The sequence below is a fragment of the Megalobrama amblycephala genome, linkage group LG7, assembly GCF_018812025.1.
Source record: "Megalobrama amblycephala isolate DHTTF-2021 linkage group LG7, ASM1881202v1, whole genome shotgun sequence".
NCBI classification, from domain to species: Eukaryota; Metazoa; Chordata; class Actinopteri; order Cypriniformes; family Xenocyprididae; genus Megalobrama; species Megalobrama amblycephala.
The window spans coordinates 18,663,813-18,687,672 of NC_063050.1; the positions used below are offsets into that span (position 1 = coordinate 18,663,813).

Genomic DNA, 23,860 nt, shown 5'->3' on the forward strand with positions numbered 1-23,860 from the left:
CGCTGTGTAGAAAACTTGTTTTATTTACAATGAGGCACTCGTATAAAAGCTTGTACAGAAATTGAGAGCAGCGCTCATATACAGCACATTGCAAAAATCAAGGAGCAGATTCTGAATTAGAATGGAAAAGTTTAAAGAGACAAAACAAGACCAGCCATGACATTGAGACATTTGATGCATAAGGGCCTTGAAAACAAGCATAGAGAAAAAGTAAGCTTAAGAGCATAAGGTGTCCAAACACGGTCCTGGAGGGCCACTGACCTGCAGAGTTTAGCCTCAACACACCTGCCTGGAAGTTTCTAGTATGCCTAGTAAGACCTAGTTAGGTTCAGGTGTGTTTAATTGGGGTTGGAGCTGAACTCTGCAGGACAGTGGGCCTCCAGGAGCAGGATTGGACACCCCTGGTGTAAGATCTAGGATCAGCATATGAATGACGAAAGAGGTATTGGTCGCTGCTCCCAGGTATGCTCAGTGCTTGATAAGGTCTTTCACTTCGCTTGAAACTATTTAACATGTTAGGGTAAGCGGTAATCTTTAAATAATATGCACCATTCATGAAAAACACACGGCTACATAAAGTCATTGTCCTCTGAAATATGTGGTCACTTCACTGGGAGTTGTATGCCCCTGCGGCCAGTAGCAGGTTGCGTCTGGTGAAGTGCAGGTGGGTGACGGGTGTGGATTTGCTGTGGTACGTCCCCAGCAGCAGCTCCTGAGAGTTATCAGGCAGGTGGATGTGGCCCGTTGCTGCAGTGAAGTCGTCCGTCTCTACTTCATCGAAAGCCTTCATGGAGTCCCACAGCCGAACTGTGTTATCCATAGAGCCTGGAACAAATTACTTTTATTACTATCAAAGCCTGAGAAATTAAGAAAAATGTAATTCTTTGAAATGGAACAGTTTAGTGAACCTTAAAGCTAAAATTTGCATATGCGTGTTGAGTATCTTATTTGATACATCAGGCTTTTATGGCTCATACAGTATGATATAAGAGAATATGGAGCTCATACTCGGCGATAATAACACCAAGTTGCCGATGTTTACATGGCCAAAAGTAAGGTGAAAACAGATGTTAGCTTACAATGCAAACCAATGAGATCTTTATAACAGTATGGTTGACTACTTAAATAAAAATGCATATAAATGTCAGTTGCCACTACATTTCTCCCAATAACTTAGGCCCACCTGGTATTAATAAGCATTTTGGTGCTTCAGGACACTCGTTTACAGCTATTTTTTAAATCAGTATTTTAATTAGTCTCTTATCCACTTTCAACCACTTCAGTCCTGATTTCTTCGAGGGGAGGGTCTATGGGTGGGTAAATGTATGGGTTTTTCAAATCTTTCGATCTAATGGACAAAATAAGCTCTTGTAATTTACATATGAACGCGCACGGAGACAACGTAAATGGAGAGCAGCAGCTTTTGTTTCTCCTCTGACAGCTGCAAGACCATACCGGATGCAGTAAAAATTTCATGGAAATAAGATAAGTGTAATATTTTAAAATTAGGGATGTAACGATTCACTCAACTGACGATTCGATGTGATTCACGATACTGGTTTCACGATTCGATTTTCTCATTTTTTTTTTTTACAAAATGAGATTTAAATGAGAAAAATGTCTTTTTATTATTTCTCAGACATAATGTTGCATATTTATATATCTTTATAACAAAACTAAATTGAAATAAAAAAAAAAATCCAGGCAACCACTGCATTTTAATTACAATCCCAACAAAGATGCTGCATACATGCAGCATGAGTAGTTTTTAATTTAAATTATAATAATTTTTAACATTTGAAGCAAAAACAGAATCTTCAGACTTTAGCTTGTGAAATTATGCTACATAAAACTTCATAACAGTAGACGGGCTGCATGAGAACGCAAATTCACTGTCTTGACACCAGGTGGCGCTTATGGAACAGTGGCAATACAGCGCTTCCTTGGTTACCACTGTAAACAAAGCAGCGCTGTGCGCTTATAAAAACTACTTTAAAATGCATTGTACGCAAGTAAGATGAAAAGAAAATACTATCTAAACTTTTCTGAACACAGTCAGCTCTCCTCAGATATACATTCATATAAACCCCCGCCCCTAAATGTATTGCGATTCATTTAGCATCTCAACCGACTTGAATCGTCACGTTTTTGATTTTCAACCGGTTCCGGATGCATCGTTACATCCCTATTTAGAATCATACTTAGTGGCTTTTTACTCGCTACAAAGTATAAACTATCAATGAGATGTTGATAATTTGGAGGCCTGTATCAAATATGATACTGTAGTTACACTTTATGTCAATCTAAACAAAACAAGTCCTAATCTGTGGTCATAAACGTGGTCTTGAGATACAGAGCTAGAAATCCTAACCTGATGCGAGGATTTCTCCATCTCTGCTGAACCTGAGGGCATAAATTGTGTCAGTGTGGCCCTTCAGTTCTCCGATCATCAGCCCATGTCCAATATCCCATAGTAAAACTCTCCCGTCTGTGGATCCAGATGCCAGGAACTTTCCATTAGGTGAGAATGCAAGACAATGGATGGGACCCTGAAAATCAAACACGATCACTTTTTATTATTTACTCATATGACTCGGCATATGGGAAAGTTGGGGTATAAAAGGATCATTGGGTGATAAACTGCAAAGAATGAACATAATAAAGAAGAGTTGAGCAGGTTTGAAAGTGTTGTGTTTAAAATTACATGAGAAGGAACTGTTTGTTTTTAACTGATTTATAGTTTTTTTTTTTGTAAACATTAATAGAAATAAAGCAGAAAAACATAAAATATAAATATTAGATGCATTTAAACTTAATGAGAAAATTACAACTATTGCCTTGGCAAGAAACTGATATAAACTAAAGTATTAAATACTAAAACTGGAAAAAAAAAAAAGAAAAGCTAAACAAAAATAATGAGAAAAAAATAATAATAAAAATAACACATAAAATGGATAAACTAAAATAATAAAAAAATAAGTTATTTATAAATATTATTAAATCTTACAATAGTAGGACTATAAAAATAACACACACAAAAAAAAAAAAAAAAAAAACACTCGAGAAGGAGCAATAATGAAAGAACTTCACAGAGACAGTGATGCAATGCAAATTGAGCAAATGGGATTAATGGTGATATCATTCATTCAATCACCTTTGGAAGACTTCAGTACCTTGTGACCTGTAAAAATGCGGACACAGTTTCCATTCAGGACATCCCAGAGCCGTATAGTGCGGTCGGTCGAGCCTGTGGCCACATAGTTCGAGTTGGGGTGGAATCGCGTGCATGTGACGTCAGCCAGATGCCCAGCAAATATCCGCAATGGCTGGTAATGGTCCGTCGCCCAGAGCCTGGGAAACAAATGAAGATTTAACATGAATTTTTGATTAAGGTCTTGAAAACATATGCAATATCTTGTCATTCACTGGCAAGTCTCTTGATAAACGAATTATGAAACAAGCCATATGATAATCATTCTACACCCTCTTTGGGTGTATGCTGATTTAAATAATAACATCATTACAGTAATGAGAATCCGGCATACCGTGCCACTCTGTCATGTCCTCCAGACACAAAGTAATAGCCGAAGGGTGAGAACTGAGTGTCCCACACTGGATAGTTGTGTCCTTTATACCCCACGAGACATGTAAACGTCTGAAGGCTCCACAGTCTGACTGTACCGTCCTCAGAACTGGACAACAGATAGTTCCTAAGAGACAGATGAAGATATTAAACCACACTGTCAGCTCAGCTGCTGCAGAACGCTTCAAAATTGCAGAAAGATAACAAATCATGAAAAAATGTTTAGTCGATAGTAGGGCTGCACGATATATCGCATGAGATTGTCACGCGCATTTCGTCAGTAAAGCCGGTTCCCTGATTACCGCTAAATCGCCATCACCTGCTTTCAAATGTTGCGGCATTTAATAGACAGAGCCGTAGATCACTGAAAAGCCACGCAATATCGCGTTCATATCGCAGATGAATCGCCTTCGATAATGAACACGATATTGCGTGGCTTTTCAGTGATCTATGGCTCTGTCTATTAAATGCCACTCCATTTGAAAGCAGGTGATGGCGATTTAGCGGTAATCAGGGAACCGGCTTTACTGACGAAATGCGCGTGACAATCTCATGCGATATATCGTGCAGCCCTAGTCGATAGCAAACAAATTGTTTGGTTGGTCTTATGCTTACACACCTCCAAAGGTTGTCCTGTATTACTTAGAGGAGCATTTCATGGTGATACAAGTTACTTTCGACGACATGTTTGATACCTGTCTGGACTGAAGCTGACGCCATACACCGGACCGCTGTGACCGTGTAGGATTTTAGACTCACTGGCCGTCTTCTCATCCATAATCCTCTCCAGAACGTCATCAGACTCTTTATCAATCAGATTCAGGTCTAGAGAAAAGGACAGCATGATTAAAATTGTGCGAGGCATCATACACCACTTACACTGGGGTCTAGAAATAAAAAAATCTTTAAAAAGCCAAACATGAAAATACTGTCATCATTTACTCTCATGTCATTCCAAACCCGTAAGACTTTCGTTCATCTTCGAAACACAAATGAAGATATTTTTAATGAAATCTGAGAGATTTCTGTCCCTCCATTGAAAGTTTATTCAACGAAGCTTCCACAAGAACCAAAGAGGTTTGTTTGTGCGTCAAGCCACAAACCATATTTGATGTGCTCTATGTATGTTCACTGATTAATGTTTAAATGTGAATAAAAGCCTAAATTAAATCTGTTCATCATATAAAGCGATCGAGTCTTTTCAAAAGACTTGGATTAAACCGCTCGATTCTTATAGATTTATTTTACAATCTCTTTATGAACTTTTTGAACCGTCAAGAGTTTTCGGTGAACAGACTTTCAGTTGAGTGACAGATATCTCTCGGATTTCATTAAAAATATCTTTATTTGTGTTTCAAAGATAAACAAAAGTCTTATGGGTTTGCAAGGTTTCTCATGGAAGAACATGAGAGTGAGTAAATGATGACAGAATTTTCAGTTTTGGGTGACCTTTCCCTTTAAACCTGGAAATAAAAGTTATAGGACTATTAAAACTAAGATATCAAAAGTAAAATTTTCACTCAAATACTTGTGAGAGTAATAAGAAAGTTCCTTACCTGCTGCAGATTTGACTTTGCGTAATTTTTTGGGTGTGACGCTCCACACGCGAACCGTGGAGTCTGCAAATCCTCCCGCTAACAGACTGGAGTCGTCAGTGAAGTCAACCGCCGTCAAACCCTGAGCGACAACACGCGATCAGCACATGCAAAGTTAAGCAAACGCCAAAGTCAATTATCAACAAAAATGCCGCCAACCTGGTAGGCGTTGAGGAACGTATAGAAGCAAATGGAAGGCAGGTTCTCCGGGCTCAGCCGGATTCTTTTGGTGCTCTCCTTCATGTACATGATCTTATCCAGTTTGTCCGAGTCCTTCAGTTCTGGCAGAGGGATCCTGTCAGTCAGAACAGCCCAAAAAGAATAAGAGGTTATGAAACTATACATACAGTTCCAAATAATTTAAGCATCAACTTTAAGTTCTCATGAAAATAATAGTCCAATACACACTACCATTCAAAAGTTTGGAGTCGCTAAGATGTTTTAAATGTTTTTGAAAGAAAGAATTCTTGTGTTATATTATCAATATTGAAAACAGTTGTGCTGCTTAATTTGTTAGTGGAAGATATTGACACTTTTTCAGGATTCGTTGATGAATAGAAAGTTCAGAAGAACAGAATTTATTTGAAACAGAATTGTTTTGCAACATTATAAATATCTTTACTGTCACTTCTGATCAATTTAATGCATCCTTGCTGAATAAGAGGACTAACTTATTTAAACAAACAAAAAAACTTCACCCCAAACTTTTGAACAGTAGTGTACAAGTAAGCTGTATGACATGGGTTTTTCCATAGCAGCTGAAAGGTGAGTTTCTGTCATACCTGTTCTGTTGAGGGGCGTTAGGGTCTTGTTTCTTACTCTTGGAGCCCATACTGTCCTTTTTAGTTTTCTTCTTCTTGGGCTTCCCTTCCTCATTCTCTGCTTCATCATCTTCATCATCTAGCGGGACTTCAATCTCTGGCTCCTTCAGCAGCCCATAGTACACCTGGTACCACATCATTAAAACAAGCAATCATTTTTAAGAACGAGATGATTTCAATTCAAGAGTGATTTTCAATCATGAGATGATTTACAATCTTTTTCAATGTCTTTTATCATAATTCCAAATGTAAAAGCGCAAAATTTCCTGCTGTGATTCCATCAAGAATGGGGTTAAAAGAAACTAATACTTTTATTCAGCCAGGATGAAAACTTATAAAACTTTTTATAACAATCTATTCATTTTCATCCTGAAAAATGTATCACACAAAACTGTTAAGCAGCAATTCATTAATAAGAAGAAAAAATGCAAATCAGCATATTAGAATTATTTCTGAAGGATCATGTGACACTGAAGACTGGAGAAACGATGCTGAAAATTCAGCTTTAACCTCTTTAACCTTTAAACACTTCTGATTGGCTATTGTGTTAATGTGCTCAACAGATATGTCTGTGATTGGCTACAATGATCAAAGCTTCAAAAGCGCTTCAAAAATGTGTCTATCAGTGGATCCGCTGTGATGATACCAGCTGATAGACGCCTGCTTTCAAACACTCCTGTGTGTATCTGTATAAGAGCTCAAAGATGTCTATATACAACACGTTTTTGAAGTGTTGATCATTGTAGCCAATCACAGACACATCTGTTGAGTGCGTGAACATAATGGCCAATCAGAGGCATTTAAGAATCTGCTCAACAGCGCTCAAAATGCTAGGGGGAAATGCTGGTATCGTCACATTTTTAAAATTTCAGTACCGACTTGGTACCGAAAGCGGTACTTTTGACAACACTATATGGAAATACTTGCTCTTCTTATCTAACCTTGGCTTTATTGGCTTCTCGTTTGGCTTCTCCCGCAAGACTGCCGGACATGCTGTCGATCTGACCCTTGCTGCGAGGCATGCCGTCAAAGATGTCGATGTACAAGTGCTCTTGAATGATGTTCCATATCTGGTTATTATGTCTCTCCTGCAAGTGTCTCTTCAACAGCTGGTACGAGTCTCTGGAGATGCGCAACACGAAACGGCTGGTGCGGAAATCCAGCAGGGCCTCGTTCCCCTTCATGTGCTCTTTCTTAGTGAGGCCGCAGAGAACACGCAGGTCATCCAGATAGTAGCACTCCTGATCACCGCTGAACCTATCGGCAAAAAGGAAGTGAACTGGATGAGCCACAATGTGTAGACTTAAAAATTATCATCAAATTACATGATGATGATATTTATATCATCCCTGATTAAAGGGTTAGTTCACCCAAAAATGAAAATTCTGTCATTTATTACTCACCCTCATGCCGTTCCAGACCCGTAAGATCTTTGTTAATCTTCGAAATGCAAATTAAGATATTTTTGTTGAAATACGATGGCTCAGTGAGGCCTCCATAGGGAGCAATGGACACTTCCTCTGTCAAGATCCATAAAGGTACTAAAAACATATTTAAATCAGTTCATGTGAGTACAGTGGTTCAATATTAATATTATAAAGCGACGAGAATATTTTTGGTGCGCCAAAAAACAAAATAATGACTTATTTATTGATTGCCGATTTCAAAACAATGCTTCAGGAAGCTTCGGAGCGTTATGAATCAGCGGTTCGGAGCACCAAAGTCACGTGACTTCAGCAGTTTGTCAGTTTGACATGCAATCCAAATCATGATTCGACACAGAAGAATCATAACACTCCGAAGCTTCCTGAAGCAGTGTTTTGAAATCGACCATCACTAAATAAGTCATTATTTTGTTTTTTTTGGTGCACCAAAAATATTCTCGTCGCTTTATAATATTAATATTGAACCACTGTACTCACATGAACCGATTTAAATATGTTTTTAGTACATTAATGGATCTTGAGAGAGGAAATGTCATTGCTGGCTATGAAGGCCTCACTGAGTCATCGGATTTCAACAAAAATATCTTAATTTGAGTTACGAAGATAAATGAAGGTCTTACGGGTGTGGAACGGCATGAGGGTAAGTAATAAGTGACATTATTTTCATTTTTGGGTGAACTAACCCTTTAATTTCAAGATCTGATGCTTACTTCTCAAAGAAAGCCTTGGCTTCACTCTCATGGTTGTTGTAGACCAGCTCCAGGTACATGTGAACGAACAGAGGGTAGAAGAGCTGGGACAGCTCCGCTCGGTGGCAGTCCAGCACTGACTCTATGAAGTTCTTCAGGTCGCTGTAATACACCTGGTATAGAGAGGGGTCCCCCTGCTGGCTGTACGCTGACAGCACCACACGGACATCCGGCTGGTCTTCTGCGCCTGCAGCAAACAACATAAACATCAATATATATATATATATATATATATATATATATATATATATATATATATATATATATATATATATATATATATGATGTTTATGTTATATATATATATATATTGGTCAAGATTTTGACGTGATGGTATTTCCATCAAGAGGTGTATCAATTTTTGGTCAAGATCTTGTATTGACAATGCAAGAGTCAAGAACTCTGTAAAGTCTACTCCAGCACATCCCAAAGACTTTCAATGAAATTAAGGTCTGGACTCAGAGGTGCCAGTTCATGTGTGAAAATGATTCTTCATGCTCCCTCCTAACCATTCTTTTACTGTTTGAGCCTGATGAATCTTGACATTGTCATCCTGGAATATGGCCATGATGTGTCTTCCTACTAGGGCTGGGCGATATATCGCATGCAATTGTCACGCGCATTTCGTCAGTAAAGCTGGTTCCCTGATTACTGCTAAATCGCCATCACCTGCTTTCAAATGGAGCGGCATTTAATAGACAGAGCCGTAGTTCACTGACAAGCTATGCAATATCGCGTTCATTATCGCAGATGAAACGCCTACTGACGAAATGCGTGTGACAATCGCATGCGATATATCGCCCAGCTCTACTTCCTACACGGTTGTTTAAGAAATTAAAAGCTACACACTCCATCAATTAAGATTAGAAGAACTGTTCCCAAACTTATAACATCTTAAGTACTTGCCTATTTAAATTCAAACATTTATATACACTGCCCTCCAAAGGTTTGGAAACACCCTAGAAAAGTGGGATTTTGGCAATTTTGGCATGAATCCTTTTTAATTTGTGATAATTTTGCACTGATAAGGGACAACAAAAACTACGAAAACATATTTTATTACATAAACAGTTTATATATAGAAAAAAACTTAAATTTTCTGTTCCTCAAAATATCCACCATTAGCAGCTATCTGACCTAAACTGGGTTCTGATTGGTTCATTGTATTCTAAACTTAATTGGCAATCAATTGTTGAAGCTATTAAGGTGTGCTGACCCAAAAATCTTTTACAAACCTGGGCCAAGTTTAAACCAGTAACCAGGCATCACAGCTGGCAAAGGGGCATGTCTGACTTTGACATTATTATGTAATCAAAATGAAAATGTTTATGATCAATGATAATGTCAAGTTACTTTAATGTATTTGCACTAAAACATTATAAGGATTTATGCTGATATGGGCAGTGTATATATAAATTGTATTAATTGGTTGTTTCAGTTTTAGTTTTGTTTATTTAAACTGAAATTAATTTCAGGGTTCCTACATGTTTTCAATTTCAAAATTTCACACTTTTCCAGACTCAAATTTCCAAACCTCTCTGCAGATTTCTCTACAGAGATACAGCATTATTTTTGGTATGTAGTACAGTCTAATGTAAATATTTTCTCAGGAATTTTCCCATTTGTTTTCTCAAATTGATAACATGCTTACATGATGAGAAGAAACCTAAAATGCTTTATAACTTGGGCTGAAACGATTAGTCGACAGAGAAAAATTATTGACAAATATTTTTGTTGAATAGTCATTTGGACTCATATGACATATTTTTAGTGCCTGCAGTGCAATAATGCAGTTTGTTATAATCAAATATACTGATTAAATCAGTGAAATAATCAGCGATTAGTCAAATAATCATTCTAATAATCGGTAGATTAATCAATTATCAAAATAATCGTTAGTTGCAGCCCTGTTTATAACCTGCACATATTCATCTTGACACATCAGTTTGAGATGGTAATATGTTGCTGGTTTGATGTTGTTTGGTTCAAGACAAACAGTTTCGCATAAGTCTGACAATCAATAAATGATCACTTTGATAAATGATTATTTTACTTTGTACGTCAAATACTTTTAACAATTCTTGCTGAAATGAAATACAAAAGTAGCTGTAAACAATGCACAAGTATCATAACAAAACAAAATTGGTTTTAAAAATGGGTGGTACGTCATGAAATACGAGTTTAAGTAAGAGTTTTCAGTGTTTAATACAAAATGATGAATACACAAAATTCCTGAAATTATTCTTTTTTTTCTTACATTAAAATTCTCATTTTTTGTCCTGAATTTTTTTTGCGGATTCTCCACCTATTTCCTAACGTCATGATCACTAAACTTTTGCCATGAAATCACTCTGCTTGTATAATTTATTTATTTTTAAAAAATCTTAATCTGATACAGAAAACTAAAATGGGAGAAATAGTCTGGAAACAATATTACATACACCATTTTCTTTTTTCCATACTTTTCCAGACCTGGAAAATACTATAATAAAATTCCATACTTTTCCAAACCGCGTAGGAACCCTGTAAATTAGTTTTTGTCAACATTTATTTAATTTCAAATAATTACATTTTATATGGTATTATATATGTAATACTATGTATTTTAATTGCAGTAATATTAATAATTGTTTTTCTGTAGCCTATATCTTTATAGATCTACCAATAATAACCCAGCATCTTAATGTGACCATTACTCTTATTATGCATGAACTTCATGCACAAAGTGCAGGTAAAATACCAGCAAAATATGTAGTGTAAATGTACTCATAAGTCAAAAATAAGCAAGACTATAAAGGGAGGGCTGAAGAATGATGTGTTGTTGAGGCAATTGATGATGACTAACTCGAGCAATGCATGATAATATGATAAAGCTGATTTTGTACTGTTGCTTTAATAATTCAAAAGGAGCGTGGTGAATATCATCAATGAGAAGTTGTAGGTGCCACTCACTCTTCACTGGCATGGCAGTCATTGTGCTCTGGGGGGCGGCTGCTGCTGCGATGGACACCCGGCTGAGCAGAGAGTTTGTGTCCCCTCCATCTCCGTCACTCTTCCCTCCTCCGCTGCCATCAGCAGCCTGCGAGTCCTCCTGGTCTTCTGCTAGACCGGCTTCCCGCCTCAGGATCTCCACCGACTCTGACAGCTTATTCCGCTTTAGAAACTGCAGCACTGCGATCAAAGTTTGTTGGTCCTCCATCTTCGGGGCTCCGCCGGCGGGGGCAGCGGTGAGGGGAGATGAGGAGAGCGACCCGCTCCCGGTGTTCCCCGAGAGGTTTGACGAGCCATCGCTAAGTATTTCTGGCTTTGTCTCTTTCTCTGCGTCCAGCTCCATCGGTCCATCTTGCACGGCCGCCATTTTCCCCGGCGTTGGATGCAATGACGTCACGACGCATACAGCGTGAAGTACGTCATGACACACGCGCATGGCGTTTTGTTCAGTAGCTTTTAGAGAGAATCGATAGGTATCAGGAACCTGTGAGAGGCCATTCATTCAAGACATATTTCAAACTTTACTCGCGCACACACTATCAAACTCTCTCTCTATAATGTCTCTCACACACTATCAAAGCTTTCACACTACCAAACTATCTTGATATTACTTGATATCTCGTGTGTGTGAACACTTTGATAGTGTGTGCGTGAGTAAGTTTGAAATATGTCTTGAATGGCCTCTCACTGTCAGACATTAAAATCTATTTTTATTAAAGCGGCAATATTTGACCGCCCGAACTGACTTTTTGAGGTATTTTTACTTTTAGTTTATTTTACTTTGTACGTCAAATACTTTTAACAATTCTTGCTTGAATGAAATACAAAAGTAGCTGTAAACAAGTATCATAACAAAACAAAATTGGTTTTAAAAATGGGTGGTACGTTATGAAATACGCGTTTAAGTAAGAGTTTTTCAGTGTTTAATACAAAATGATGAATACCCAAAATTCTTGAAATTATTCTCCTTTTTTCTTACATTAAATTTCTCAAAATAAAAAAACAGCATTTTTGTCCTGAATTATCACACTCAATCATTTTTTTTGCGGATTCTCCACCAATTTCCTAACGTCATTTCGCGCGCCGCTCGAAGCTTGCGTAAAGTTGCGTCGTTCATAGAAGAATTTACGTAAAACACGTACTATTTTCCAGAGCAACGATAGGGGCGGTAATGTAACAACAGCAGATGAGAAGTACTGCGCTATCCTTAACTTTCCGCTAGGAGGTAGTGATGGGAAGTCAAGTCCGATTCATTTCCGAGAATCGGTTCTTTTGAACAGTTCATTTCCAAGAACGAATTCAGGGATTCTTTTACATCATGACGAAATCACGTCACCACGTGGTCCCTGACATCCCGGCGTGGCATGTTGCGTTTTATAACATTACAATAAAGCAGCCAGATGTAAATACACAGCTGTTTATTAGACTTTTTTTTAGATTTTTATCGCAGCTCAGTCAGTTTGCAACAGTGAATAGAATAGACATAAAATTTGCTGAACATTTATTTACATTTCACCATCATAAACATATTTCCAGTACGTTTTATTTGTCAATATTTCTGTTATTCGGTTACTAAGTAACTTACAATGACTTTAGTCAAATCTTCTACTATCAATTGACTCGAAAACGACTCTGACCAGTCCGATTCGTGGACGAGTCTTTCAAAAGAACCGACTCACAGGAATGATTTGTTCACGAATCTCACATCGCTAGCAGGACAGGAGGCATCCAGAGGGACTGTAGTAGTCGAAAGGGAACCTCTTCATCAGGAATACTGTGTTTATTTTTTATTTTTAGGGCTCAAAAAAAAGCTAGCGACAACCGTCCGATCATTTGGAAGAGAGACGCCTGAATTATTTGTGTTTTATCGGATCTAGATCGCTATTCAAGGACTGATGCGGTCATGGCAAGTCTCGGTGTCAGCTTTATCGACACACGCCAGCAACATCTGAAGGATATAAAGTGAAAGATAAATTATAATTGAGTAAGTTTATCTCACCCCGTAGATTTCATCTATGCGCATGCGAGATAACAGTTCTGCGCTCTGGATATGCTGATATGAACTGAGACAGGCTGAATGTGTCTTCAAGATAATGTGATTTCGGCTCTCCATAGACATTTTCCTGTGACTTTGTCTTCGGTAACTCTAAGACGGGGACTAATTTGTAACATTTGTTTTGTACAGTGCTTTAAACGGCATATTTAATGGTTGAAGAACGGATATCTTCATCTCCAATCAGCTGACCACATCTGAATTCCTTGCATTAGAAGAGCTACACTGGAGTTTTCCTTCATTTTCGTGAACAGAAGCTTATTTGGGACCCGGATATTTACTGTTGTGTTGAAGGAGGCTATAAGGATCGTAGCGGGATCTTGGAGATGTCCGGCCGGCCTAGGACCACCTCATTTGCGGAGAGCTGCAAGCCAGTGCCGCAGCCTTCAGCCTTTGGCAACATGAAAGTCAGCAGTAAGTATGACCATCTCCTCTATATCTCATAACATAATCTTCCTCAGCCAAACACCATTAGGAAAACAAGAATTGCACAATTGGTTATTATTAGGATGGATATGTGTATGATATACAGTTTGTGAGCATCTGTCATGTAATCTATCCCCTAATGCAATGCTGCCTGGATCTCAAGGGATGGGTCAGGTCCTGTCTCTTATTATCAGATCTGCTCAATGGAAATACATTTGCTGCATTGTGCACTAAGGAAGCACCCTGCCTGGGCATCATTGCACAGCTCAGTAGTTTTATACCAGGGAGATTGCAGTGCCCAGATTTTTTTCTCAGCATAGACAATGGCTGTGTTTACATGCATGCACAAGAATGTATAGATATTAACCAGAAGCATGTAAACACATTGAACTGATTCTGGATCATTGTAGTTGTTGTTAAACTGTTTTTTCCCTCGCATTTACATGACACATACATGACCCTATTCTTATATTAATCAGATTATGTAAATACATAGATCTGCCATATAAAGGCTGATCTGAGACCCTCTCCCTCATGCTTTTAACAAGGAAGATGTTCCTTGATGAGCTCAAGGCTTGTTTTAGTGCCTCGAGATCCTTGAATAGGTATTGATTTATAAACCATGAATGTCTTGAGGCATAGCTTGCTACTATATAGCTTGATATCTCACTTACTTTCTAGCTGGATGGTGTTTTCATAGCTGCACGAGCAGTAAAAACGTCCATTTCCACTCTTTGAACTTGTGCCCCATGGTTTGATTGACAGGGCTGTCTCCTGAGCCTCAGCCCAGCTGGATCACTCATTTCCTGCACTAATGATGTGTATCTCAACACTGTGCTCCTCAGGAAAGGAGGATCAGAGAGATGTGTGTGACTCACCTCTGACTCTATCCCTTTCCAAATGTATCTTTAGCCCACCTACAGTATAGTGTCACAGTCATCTTAACAATAGGGGAGGACACGTGGACTGACACTTTGTCCAGCACTTAACATATGCCTAATGGTCCATTGCCATAATGGAAACTCAGCGCAGCTTGTATTTTTTCTACGCAAACTTTTAAAAATTAAGGTTCTTTATTGGCGTCAATTGATCCATGAAGAACCTGTAACATCCATGGAATCATTCCATTCCACAAAAGATTCTTTATAGTGGGAAAAAAGTTCTTTAGATTATTAAAATGTTCTTCACACCAAGAAAAAAATGGTTATTTCATTTTTCACTGGTTCTTTGGGGAACCAAAAATGGTTCTTCTATATGGCATCACTGAGAGAACTTTATTTTTAAAGTGCCCCTATTAAGCTTTTTCAAATATTACCAATTTTCAAAGATCAAAGTGCACAACAATGTTTCCTAAAAGAAATAATAGATTCTGAACTGCCTGAAACGAGTCGTCAGCAATTCCAGTCTCACTTCCTGTTACATACCTACTTAACAATGTAACAAATTTGCATACTGCCAGCCTATGGTCTTCATTAACTGCCTGCAAACAGCATCTATTTTGACCCTCAAACACTGTAGTTGTAGCCGAGGCCTGGAAGAGTTTGGTTCTTGTTGTCGACATGTTGAGAAGACGCTGTTTTCAGCGTTGCGAATCCACTTTGTATGCACTTCAAAAGTACAAGGACTCGCCCTGGAATAGGGCTGGACGATTAATCGAAACCGAAATTCAGAACCTCTAACCGACTTAATTTTCCCATGTCGGTAATTTAGTTTTTTTAATCCTGTTAATACTTCCCATTTAAAAACATGCTACCGCGTGTGACTCCGCCCCATCCAGTGAGCGGCATGGAATCAACACAGAGGTGAATGTCGATTATTACGGTTTGCTAGTTTGGACATTCAAGCGATTAGATGATTGGATGTGTATTATTATATTGAGCTACCGTGTTCGCGCAGCTGCATTGTGGCACAAACACTCATTCAGACAGTAGCTGAAGATCACATGAAGGTCGCGCACACAGGAACGCAGAAACTAGTTGTCGGTGTTGTCCTGTGATTTGTCACTAAAGTAGCTTAGAAACTCAAAAGTTATTATAGCATATAGTTTTCTACTTTTGAAGTAACTATTTACAACCCACACGCAATCGCTCTCATTACATACTGGTACTGTGCTATTTTATCTGTATCTGATTTACAACGAGCAGAAATCTGTAAGAAATGTTACGAACCATAGATAAAATAACTGCTGAAAGTGAGCTGTTATGTCAGATCACGCTTTCAAAATAAAAAAAAATATTCCACCTTTTAATAGTCAAGCAAATTTACAGTACAAACCTTGTCAGTGAACTATGAGAGCAAAAAACAAACAAACAAAAATATTCGTTCATTAATTGTAATTGAGGTAAAATGTTCATTTAATCGAGGTTTTGATTTTAAGTCATAAGCCCTGGAATTGATATGGAAAAACTGACGCCATCATTTCTGTTCATATCACTGTGTATAAAGTGCTGAGGAAGATCTGAGATTCAGATATGGTAATGAGCGTTTCATTTCTGACACACACTGTAAACGATAGACCAATCACAACAGACTGGGTCATCTGGCCAATCAGAGCAGAGCAGGCTCTCGAAAGGAGGGGTTTTAGAGAGACTGGATCTTTGAACCATCCGTTCTTCAGGTACTTTGAGAAATTAGGTATTATGTGCAATGTGCGTTATGAGAAAATTAAAGTGTGTTTTGACCTTGGATGCATGTAAACCTATTGTAGGAGACTCCAAAACAAAATTAGCAACATTTAAAATGGCATAATAGGGGAACTTTAAGAGTGTAGATAATTACTGCCTCATCAATATTTTCTGTAGTATTTGACAGCTTGCACCAGATGCTGTTAATACATTTTTTTATTAAATGTATTCCTCTTAATATATATAATATTGCAATATAAACTGATTTTTTCATAAAGTGATTCTCCATTGCTTGCCATAGGAAGGCGTTGCACACTGCAATGTTTTGCAACCTTCCTTTTTTTAGTTCCCTGGAAAGTTCATTACTTGACCTCAAAAGCAAAACATGAAGAAAGTAGCAGTCAGCGGATAGATTTTACTGAGGTGCCCTTGTTAACCCTGTCAAGAACATATATTTCATATTTCATCAAATATTCATATTTCATTAAAAGAAATTCATTTAGTAAAGATGCATTAAATTTAAGAAAACTGACAGTTAAGACATTTATAATGTTACAAAAGATTTCTATTTCAAATAAGTGCTGTTCTTTAATCAAAGAATCCTGAAAAAAACATGTATCACGGTTTCCACAAAAATAATAAGCAGCACATCTGTTTTCAACATTGATAATAATAATAAATGTTTCTTGAGCATCAAATCATCATATTAGAATGATTTCTGAAGGATCATGTGACACTGAAGACAAGAGTAATGTTGCTGAAAATTCAGCTTTGATAACCGGAATAAATTACATTTTAAAATATATTCAAACAGAAAATAGCTATTTTAAATAGTAATAATATTTCACATTATTTTTTATTGTTTTTTATTTCAATGTTTATATTACATTTATTAAAATGTTACTAAATACAAACTTTTGAACTAGTGTATAAATGGCCCTTAAATGGGCTTAAATCAAATTGATTCAAATTATTTAAATTTAAATAATAAAAAAAAAAAAAAAAGCTATATTATGGAGAAAAAAAAATATAAAAAAATATATTATATATATATATATATATATATATATATATTCCTTTTTTTGATATTTGGGGTGTTGCATTTTGAAAATTGTGCATGTATGTGAGAGTATGTTCCGGTGGTGCGGGGTTTATAATCAGCTGACAGCAAATGAGTCCCCCACATCAGCTGACTCATCCTGCTGCCATAGCAACGCCCAGGCCTGAGGCAGCATGACTTCCTCCACAGGGTGTGTCCTAAAGAGGGGCTACACCTGAGCATGTGACGTGCACATTACAGTCATGCGGCAAATAGTCTGTCTAGACATGCTTGTCAGAGAACAGTAGCAGGCCTTTCATAGCTGTTAGATTACATTTCTTAGCTCATATTAAAGAAAATACTGTGAACCTGTCAAAGCTAATAAGGGCTATGAACCTAGTTACAGCTATTATAGACCTTATTATGATAGATGTCTATTTAATGTGTATGAAAACAAGCCTGTGGGGGATGGAACTCTGTTAATTGCGGCAACTGTAGTGAAGTTTATCATTAATATATTGTTTGAGTTAAAATATGTATTATTGTATTTGTAATATTTTCAAAAAAAAAAAAAAAAATTACATATTGGTATATTGGTGTCAGTCAGGGCATATTGGCATTTATTGGCTAATTAATTGTGCAATTAATTGTTATAGTTTTCATTTATTTACGAAAAATTATAGAATTTTAATATTAGCCATTGATCGGTATTTATTGGCCATAACATGAAAATAAAGAAAATGTTATATATATTAGCACATCCCTAATTGAATGCATTGAACAACTGTGCCTGTTTTCATTCGTGTCAAGTTAATTATGACGTCCATCCTGACTAACGTTCATTATAATATAAAAAAAGAAAAAAGTGAGGGTTGATGTGTAGAACTTCATTGTTTGAATTCTGCAGAGCTAGTCATTAGATATTCATTACCAGTTCATGTTTATTCATGATCGATTCATTTTCATCTGTTCTTAACATTGTGGATGGTGAGGGATAATCATTTTGTATGTGAGATAATGTGATAAATGCTGTAGCTGTAATGATGAAAAGTCTCTTAGAGGAAAGAGGATTAAGCTAAGCTGTGTCTTATATTAAATGCCTCAGTTTATCTGAATTGCTAAATGACTAGTCAGTTCCCGAGCTGGATGGTGTCAGAGGAGCAGGATGGGAAGATGATCTGGGTAAGTAATGGGCCGTGACTCAATTAAAATTCCATGCTGCGTAAGTTTGGGAGCCGAGATCTTTATTAGCTCGTCGTGCGAATGTGTGTTCACATTCACGCCCTCTGACTCATCACATTTCCCCGTGCTGAACGTGCGCTTGGTCTGCACTTTACTCCACGGCTCACCTGACCTGCCAAACAAACACACACACACACGTATGATTATAGTATTTCGCTTAAATTGGTTCAGATCGCCTGAAACATGTCATGCAGCATATTTGTTGACTTATCACTGCAACAATGCACTACATTTTAAGTGTCCTAAAGCTGTACATTAGTGTTTTGTGAAGAACAGACTGAAATTGGAGTCATTATTACCCGAGCGAGCTGTTATCTAAAAGCCCAATTCATGAACAAATTATTCTTTTTTTGACCTTGTTCCTGGCCTGATTCAAACTGAAAGTTTTGTTCATGAATCTGTTCTAGCTCACATACTCAATGATTCATTCACGGTTCTTTTCAGTTTTATTCAGCAGTTGTGAAAAGTTACTTTTATATGCAATGTGTAACAATATTGCATTACTCCCTCAAAAAGTAACTTGCTGTGTTACTTTTTATGAAAAATAATGTTACATTACTTTTGGGTTACTTTTTCTCACCTGGACTTGCTTGTTTTTTTTAATAAGAAAACAACAAATGAACTAATATTTTTGGTAAAAGTAAAGCCCTTTAAACACCAAGGGCCCTATTTTAACGATCTAAGCGCATGATCTAAAGCGCAAGGCGCAAGTGTACTTAGGGCGTGTTCGAATCCACTTTTGCTAGTTTAACGATGGGAAAAATGCTCGGCATGCCCATTCTAAAAGGGCCATCCGTATTCTCTTAATGGGTGTGTTTTGGGTGTAACATGCAATAAACCAATCAGAGTCTCATCTCAAATTCCCTTTAAAAGACAGTTGCACTCGCGCCATGGCAGATTCGCTATTTACATGGCGGAAAGACTGAACGGTTCTCCAGAGTGGAATCCTTTTATTTTTAATATTTAAAAATGTTTGTGTGCTGCTGAGCATCCCTGTGTGTGTAATAAGCAGAGAGTACGCACGTTGTGCACCCACCTATATAGGCACATATTACTAACGCGGCCTTTAAATAACAAAAAAATAAATACTGCACCCTTGACTTTAGACCAGGTTTCAGTGGGTCAATGGCGCAGTCTATTTCAGTTGCCTCAAAATAGCAATGCGCCAACAATGCACCTGAACACACCTTGTTTTCAGACCAGCATGCCCATGGGTGAACAAATGGGCACAAATGCATTTGCTATTTAAACAACGTGGCGCAGGACATGAAAATGATAACTGTGTTGGGCTGAAACTAGCAAAAAACATTTGCGTCACGCCTGGCGCCGCATTGTTCTGGGTGTATGATAGGGCCCAAAAAGTCAAATGAAATATGCCTCAGGCTAAGGAAATGCAAATTCACACCTGTACAGTAGAGGGCGCAGCTCAAACTAATCTTTCAGCTGTACTTCCATTTTGAATTGCTGAAGAATAGGACGGAAGAGAAGAAAGTTCAATGCTACCTCTTCTGGATGAAAAACACAAAAATGAAGCACAAATGTGATGTTTTGCTTAGTATAGTTGAATTGAATCATTGAAGGTCAGCAGCAAAGACACTGATTAAATACATAAAGTATATTTGTATTATTTAACATATTTTATTATTGCAGCCTGCAGGATTGCATAATATTCTGAGTTTGCATTTCACTGTTTTAATTTTGAGGAAGTCTGCATCTGTTTTTGTGCAAATGAGATTCACATTTAGCCTAGACCTACAAGAACCTTCATGTTCACACAGCGCACACAACACCTCTGCACTTGCTCCCAATTTTTCTCAACATGGGGAGAGGAGAGCCGTCAGTCAATTAAAGTGAAAACAAAGTAACTTATTTGAAAAAGTTACTCAGATGTTTTGTTGTAAATTTAAAAGTGATGCTTTACTAGTTACTTGAAAAAAGTAATCTGATTATGTAACTTGCATTACTTGTAATGCACTACCACTTACACTGCTATTGGGGGCAGTTGTGACCTAATGGTTAGAATGTTGGACTTGTAACCTGAAGGTCGAGGGTTCGAGACTCAGTACTGGCAGGAAATGTAGGTGGGAGAGTGAATGAGTTCCAGTCTCATTACCCACAACTGAGGTGCTGAACCCTTAATCGCCACAGCAAAAAAAAAATGGCTGCTCGGTGTGTGTTTAATACTCACTGCTCACTGTGTGTGTGCACTTGGATGGGAGAATGCAGAGCACAAATTCCGAGTATGGGACACCATACATGGCTTCATGTCACTTTCAATTTTCACTTTATTCAGTCACAGCTCTTGACCATAAAAGACAGAGAATCTTATATGGCACATTTAGAAAGCAAACACAAGCCGAGCTGCTAATTGTTTCTTTTATTTTGAAAGATTATTTTTGTAACACCAATGCATTCCTGACCCAAGCTCTGCAGTGAATCATGATACTGTCTGTATATGCTTTGAAATCTGTATGGTTAATCTGATATTTCCTTCCTTGTACTTTCCTTCTGTGTGTTTATCAGACACTGAAGAACAGTTTTAAAATTGCTTCCCTTACCATAATTTTCCTAGAAATTAGTCTGCTCTAAACTCAAACTAAACTCAAACTGTTGTTTGTTTGGTCATAAAATGAATAATTCTCATGCATAATCAAACTATTTGTGAAAGTGAAATATTCTGCTACTTTGTAAATGTACACGAACATTCAAAAGTTTGGGGTTAAGCATGTTTTTGTTGTTGTTTAAAGGTGCCCTAGAATGATTTTTCACAAGATGTAATATAAGTCTAAGGTGTCCCCTGAATGTGTCTGTGAAGTTTCACTCAAAATACCCTATAGATTTTTTGTAATTAATTTTTTTAACTGCCTATTTGGGGGCATCATTAAATATGCACCGATTCAGGCTGCGGCCCCTTTAAATCCTCGCGCTCCCCGCCCCGAGCTCTCGCCCCGAGTGCATAAACAAAGTTCACACAGCTAATATAACCCTCAAAGGGATCTTTTCAAAATGTTCATCATGCATGCTGCATGCATACATCGGATCATGTGAGTATTGTATTTATTTGGATGTTAACATTTGATTCTGAATGAGTTTGAGGCTGTGCTCTGTGGCTAAAGCTAACATTACACACTGTTGGAGAGATTTATAAAGAATGAAGTTGTGTTTAAGAATTATACAGACTGCAAGTGTTTAATAATGAAAATAACGACGGCTCCATAAATATAGTAATAAACGATGGTAACTTTAACCACATTTAACAGTACATTTGCAACATGTTAACAAAACATTTAGAAAGACAATTTACAAATATCACTAAAATATCATGTTATCATGGATCATGTCAGTTATTATTGCTCCATCTGCCATTTTTCGCTATTGTCCTTGCTTGCTTACCTAGTCTGATGATTCAGCTGTGCACATCCAGACGTCCTGCCCTTGTGTAATGCTTTGAACATGAGCAGGCATATGCAAATATTGGGGGCGTACATATTAATGATCCCGACTGTTACGTAACAGTCTGTGTTATGTTGAGATTCGCCTGTTCTTCAGAGGTCTTTCTATGTGATTGACTCCCTTTTGGAGCCTGACTCTAGCGGCCAGTCGATGAATTACAGTTTAAGTCACTTCCGTGTTGGATTCAAGAGAGAGAACGGAAGGTTGCTGCTTGCAGTAAACACATTTATAATGTTGCAAAATATTCCTATTTCAAATAAATGCTGTTCTTTTAAACTTTCTTGAGCAGCAAATAATCATATTCGAATGGTTTCTGAAGGATCATGTGACACTGAAGACTGGAGTAATGCTGAAAATTCAGCTTTGATCAAAGGAATAAATTAAATTGTAAATGTTTATTTTAAGTTGTAATAATACTTCACTGTTTTTACTCTATTTTTGATCAAATAAATGCAGCCTTGGTGAGCATAAGAGACTTCTTTCAAAAACATTAAAAAATCATAACTACCTCAAACCTTTGAATGTTACTGTAGCAAATGAGAATGTAAAAGGTTTATGGAAATATCTCAACTTTATGGTGATAAAAAGTGAAAGAAGGTCACTGATGTTATTTCCTAGTGGACATTTATTTTCTTTGGCCTAGACTAGATCACTTTCTAAACAATGATCTAGCTTTAGTTTCCAATTAAACTTCTCATTGTGCGGATTAATGATCCCATTTGCTAGTTAGACAAAGTAATTATCCATAATTAAGACTCATGAAACGATTTATTTAGTCGATTTCCTATTACTGGACTGCAGACCTGATTATACAGAGTCGGTTACACCAAGAAACCAGACCTTTGAGGCATTTGAGGGTCATTTAAAAAAGGTTAATTTAATAGAGAGAAAAATACTCTTAATAGAAATGGAAATTTACAGAGAAGAAGAAAAAAGTGAGCGGTGAGTTTCAAAATATCTTTCTACTGTATAATTGAGAACAATTCCCATTTTGTGCTCCTATTCCTCATTTTCATGTTCTCAAGCACTTACTCAGGGGTGTGAAAACATAATGAGGTGTGAAGCGGATGTGTTTAAGTCGAAAATGAGCTCAGGTGATTTTTGATACACTCAGGATCACACATTGATGAGGATAGTAACACCAAGAGCTCATGTGACTGTGAAAAACAGACCAGTAAATTATAAAGGAATATTCATGGTACTTTCTCTCTCTTCTTAGGAGATAAAGATGGCAGTAAAGTTACAACGGTGGCCGCAACCCCTGGTCAGGGTCCCGACCGACCTCAGGAGGTCAGCTACACGGACACAAAGGTCATCGGGAATGGCTCGTTTGGGGTCGTATATCAAGCGAAGCTTTGCGACACCGGTGAGCTGGTGGCCATAAAGAAGGTTCTGCAGGATAAAAGGTTTAAGGTAAGAATGTGTGTGTCGTTGGTTGTGTCTTTACATGTATAAACTCAGATTTTCTAAGAAAGAGAAGCTGATGAGCACAAGTGCGTCAGAAATGTTTGGCCAAAATACGTTTAACGTTTAGCCTTGAGGTGACAAGGTTGACCTTTGCTAAACATTTAGCCTGTCAGTTCTCATGATTCTTTTTTCTCTGTATATACTTTTTTTTCAGAATCGTGAGTTACAGATCATGAGGAAGTTGGATCACTGTAACATCGTACGTCTGCGGTACTTTTTCTACTCCAGTGGAGACAAAGTGAGTGCCACTTTTCTTCCCTCCATTTTTCTGAGCAGCATCATGTGCCCTATAGATCAGAAACATGCCGGCCAGTAGTTTCCCAGCAAATGCTCTGGGTTATGGGATATGTATTCCTATGGTGCAAGCCTAAG

General features: G+C 37.6%; 2 protein-coding genes across 3 annotated transcripts in view; one reads left to right on the forward strand and one right to left on the reverse strand.

The window, feature by feature from the left end:
* Positions 1-5: 5 nt before the first annotated feature.
* On the reverse strand, positions 6-11,551 carry taf5 (TAF5 RNA polymerase II, TATA box binding protein (TBP)-associated factor). The gene is made up of 11 exons (XM_048196332.1): positions 11,146-11,551; positions 8,155-8,380; positions 6,941-7,256; positions 5,961-6,124; positions 5,338-5,473; positions 5,140-5,260; positions 4,279-4,408; positions 3,546-3,710; positions 3,174-3,351; positions 2,372-2,549; positions 6-825 (listed from the first exon to the last, which is right to left on the reverse strand). The coding sequence occupies exons 1-11, from the start codon at positions 11,549-11,551 to the stop codon at positions 608-610; spliced, it is 2,238 nt and encodes a 745-aa protein (XP_048052289.1). The 3' UTR covers positions 6-607.
* gsk3bb (glycogen synthase kinase 3 beta, genome duplicate b) overlaps positions 11,481-23,860 on the forward strand; it is a 37,129-nt gene continuing 24,749 nt past the window's right edge. The window contains exons 1-4 of one of the 2 annotated variants that reach the window (XM_048196334.1): positions 11,481-11,598; positions 13,370-13,651; positions 23,241-23,434; positions 23,643-23,726. In XM_048196334.1, coding sequence (XP_048052291.1) covers positions 13,564-13,651; positions 23,241-23,434; positions 23,643-23,726 — 366 coding nt within the window. In that variant the 5' untranslated portion in view covers positions 11,481-11,598; positions 13,370-13,563. Of the gene's footprint in view, positions 11,599-11,620; positions 13,169-13,369; positions 13,652-23,240; positions 23,435-23,642; positions 23,727-23,860 lie in introns of those variants that run through there. The other variant, XM_048196333.1, reaches the window with a different exon arrangement.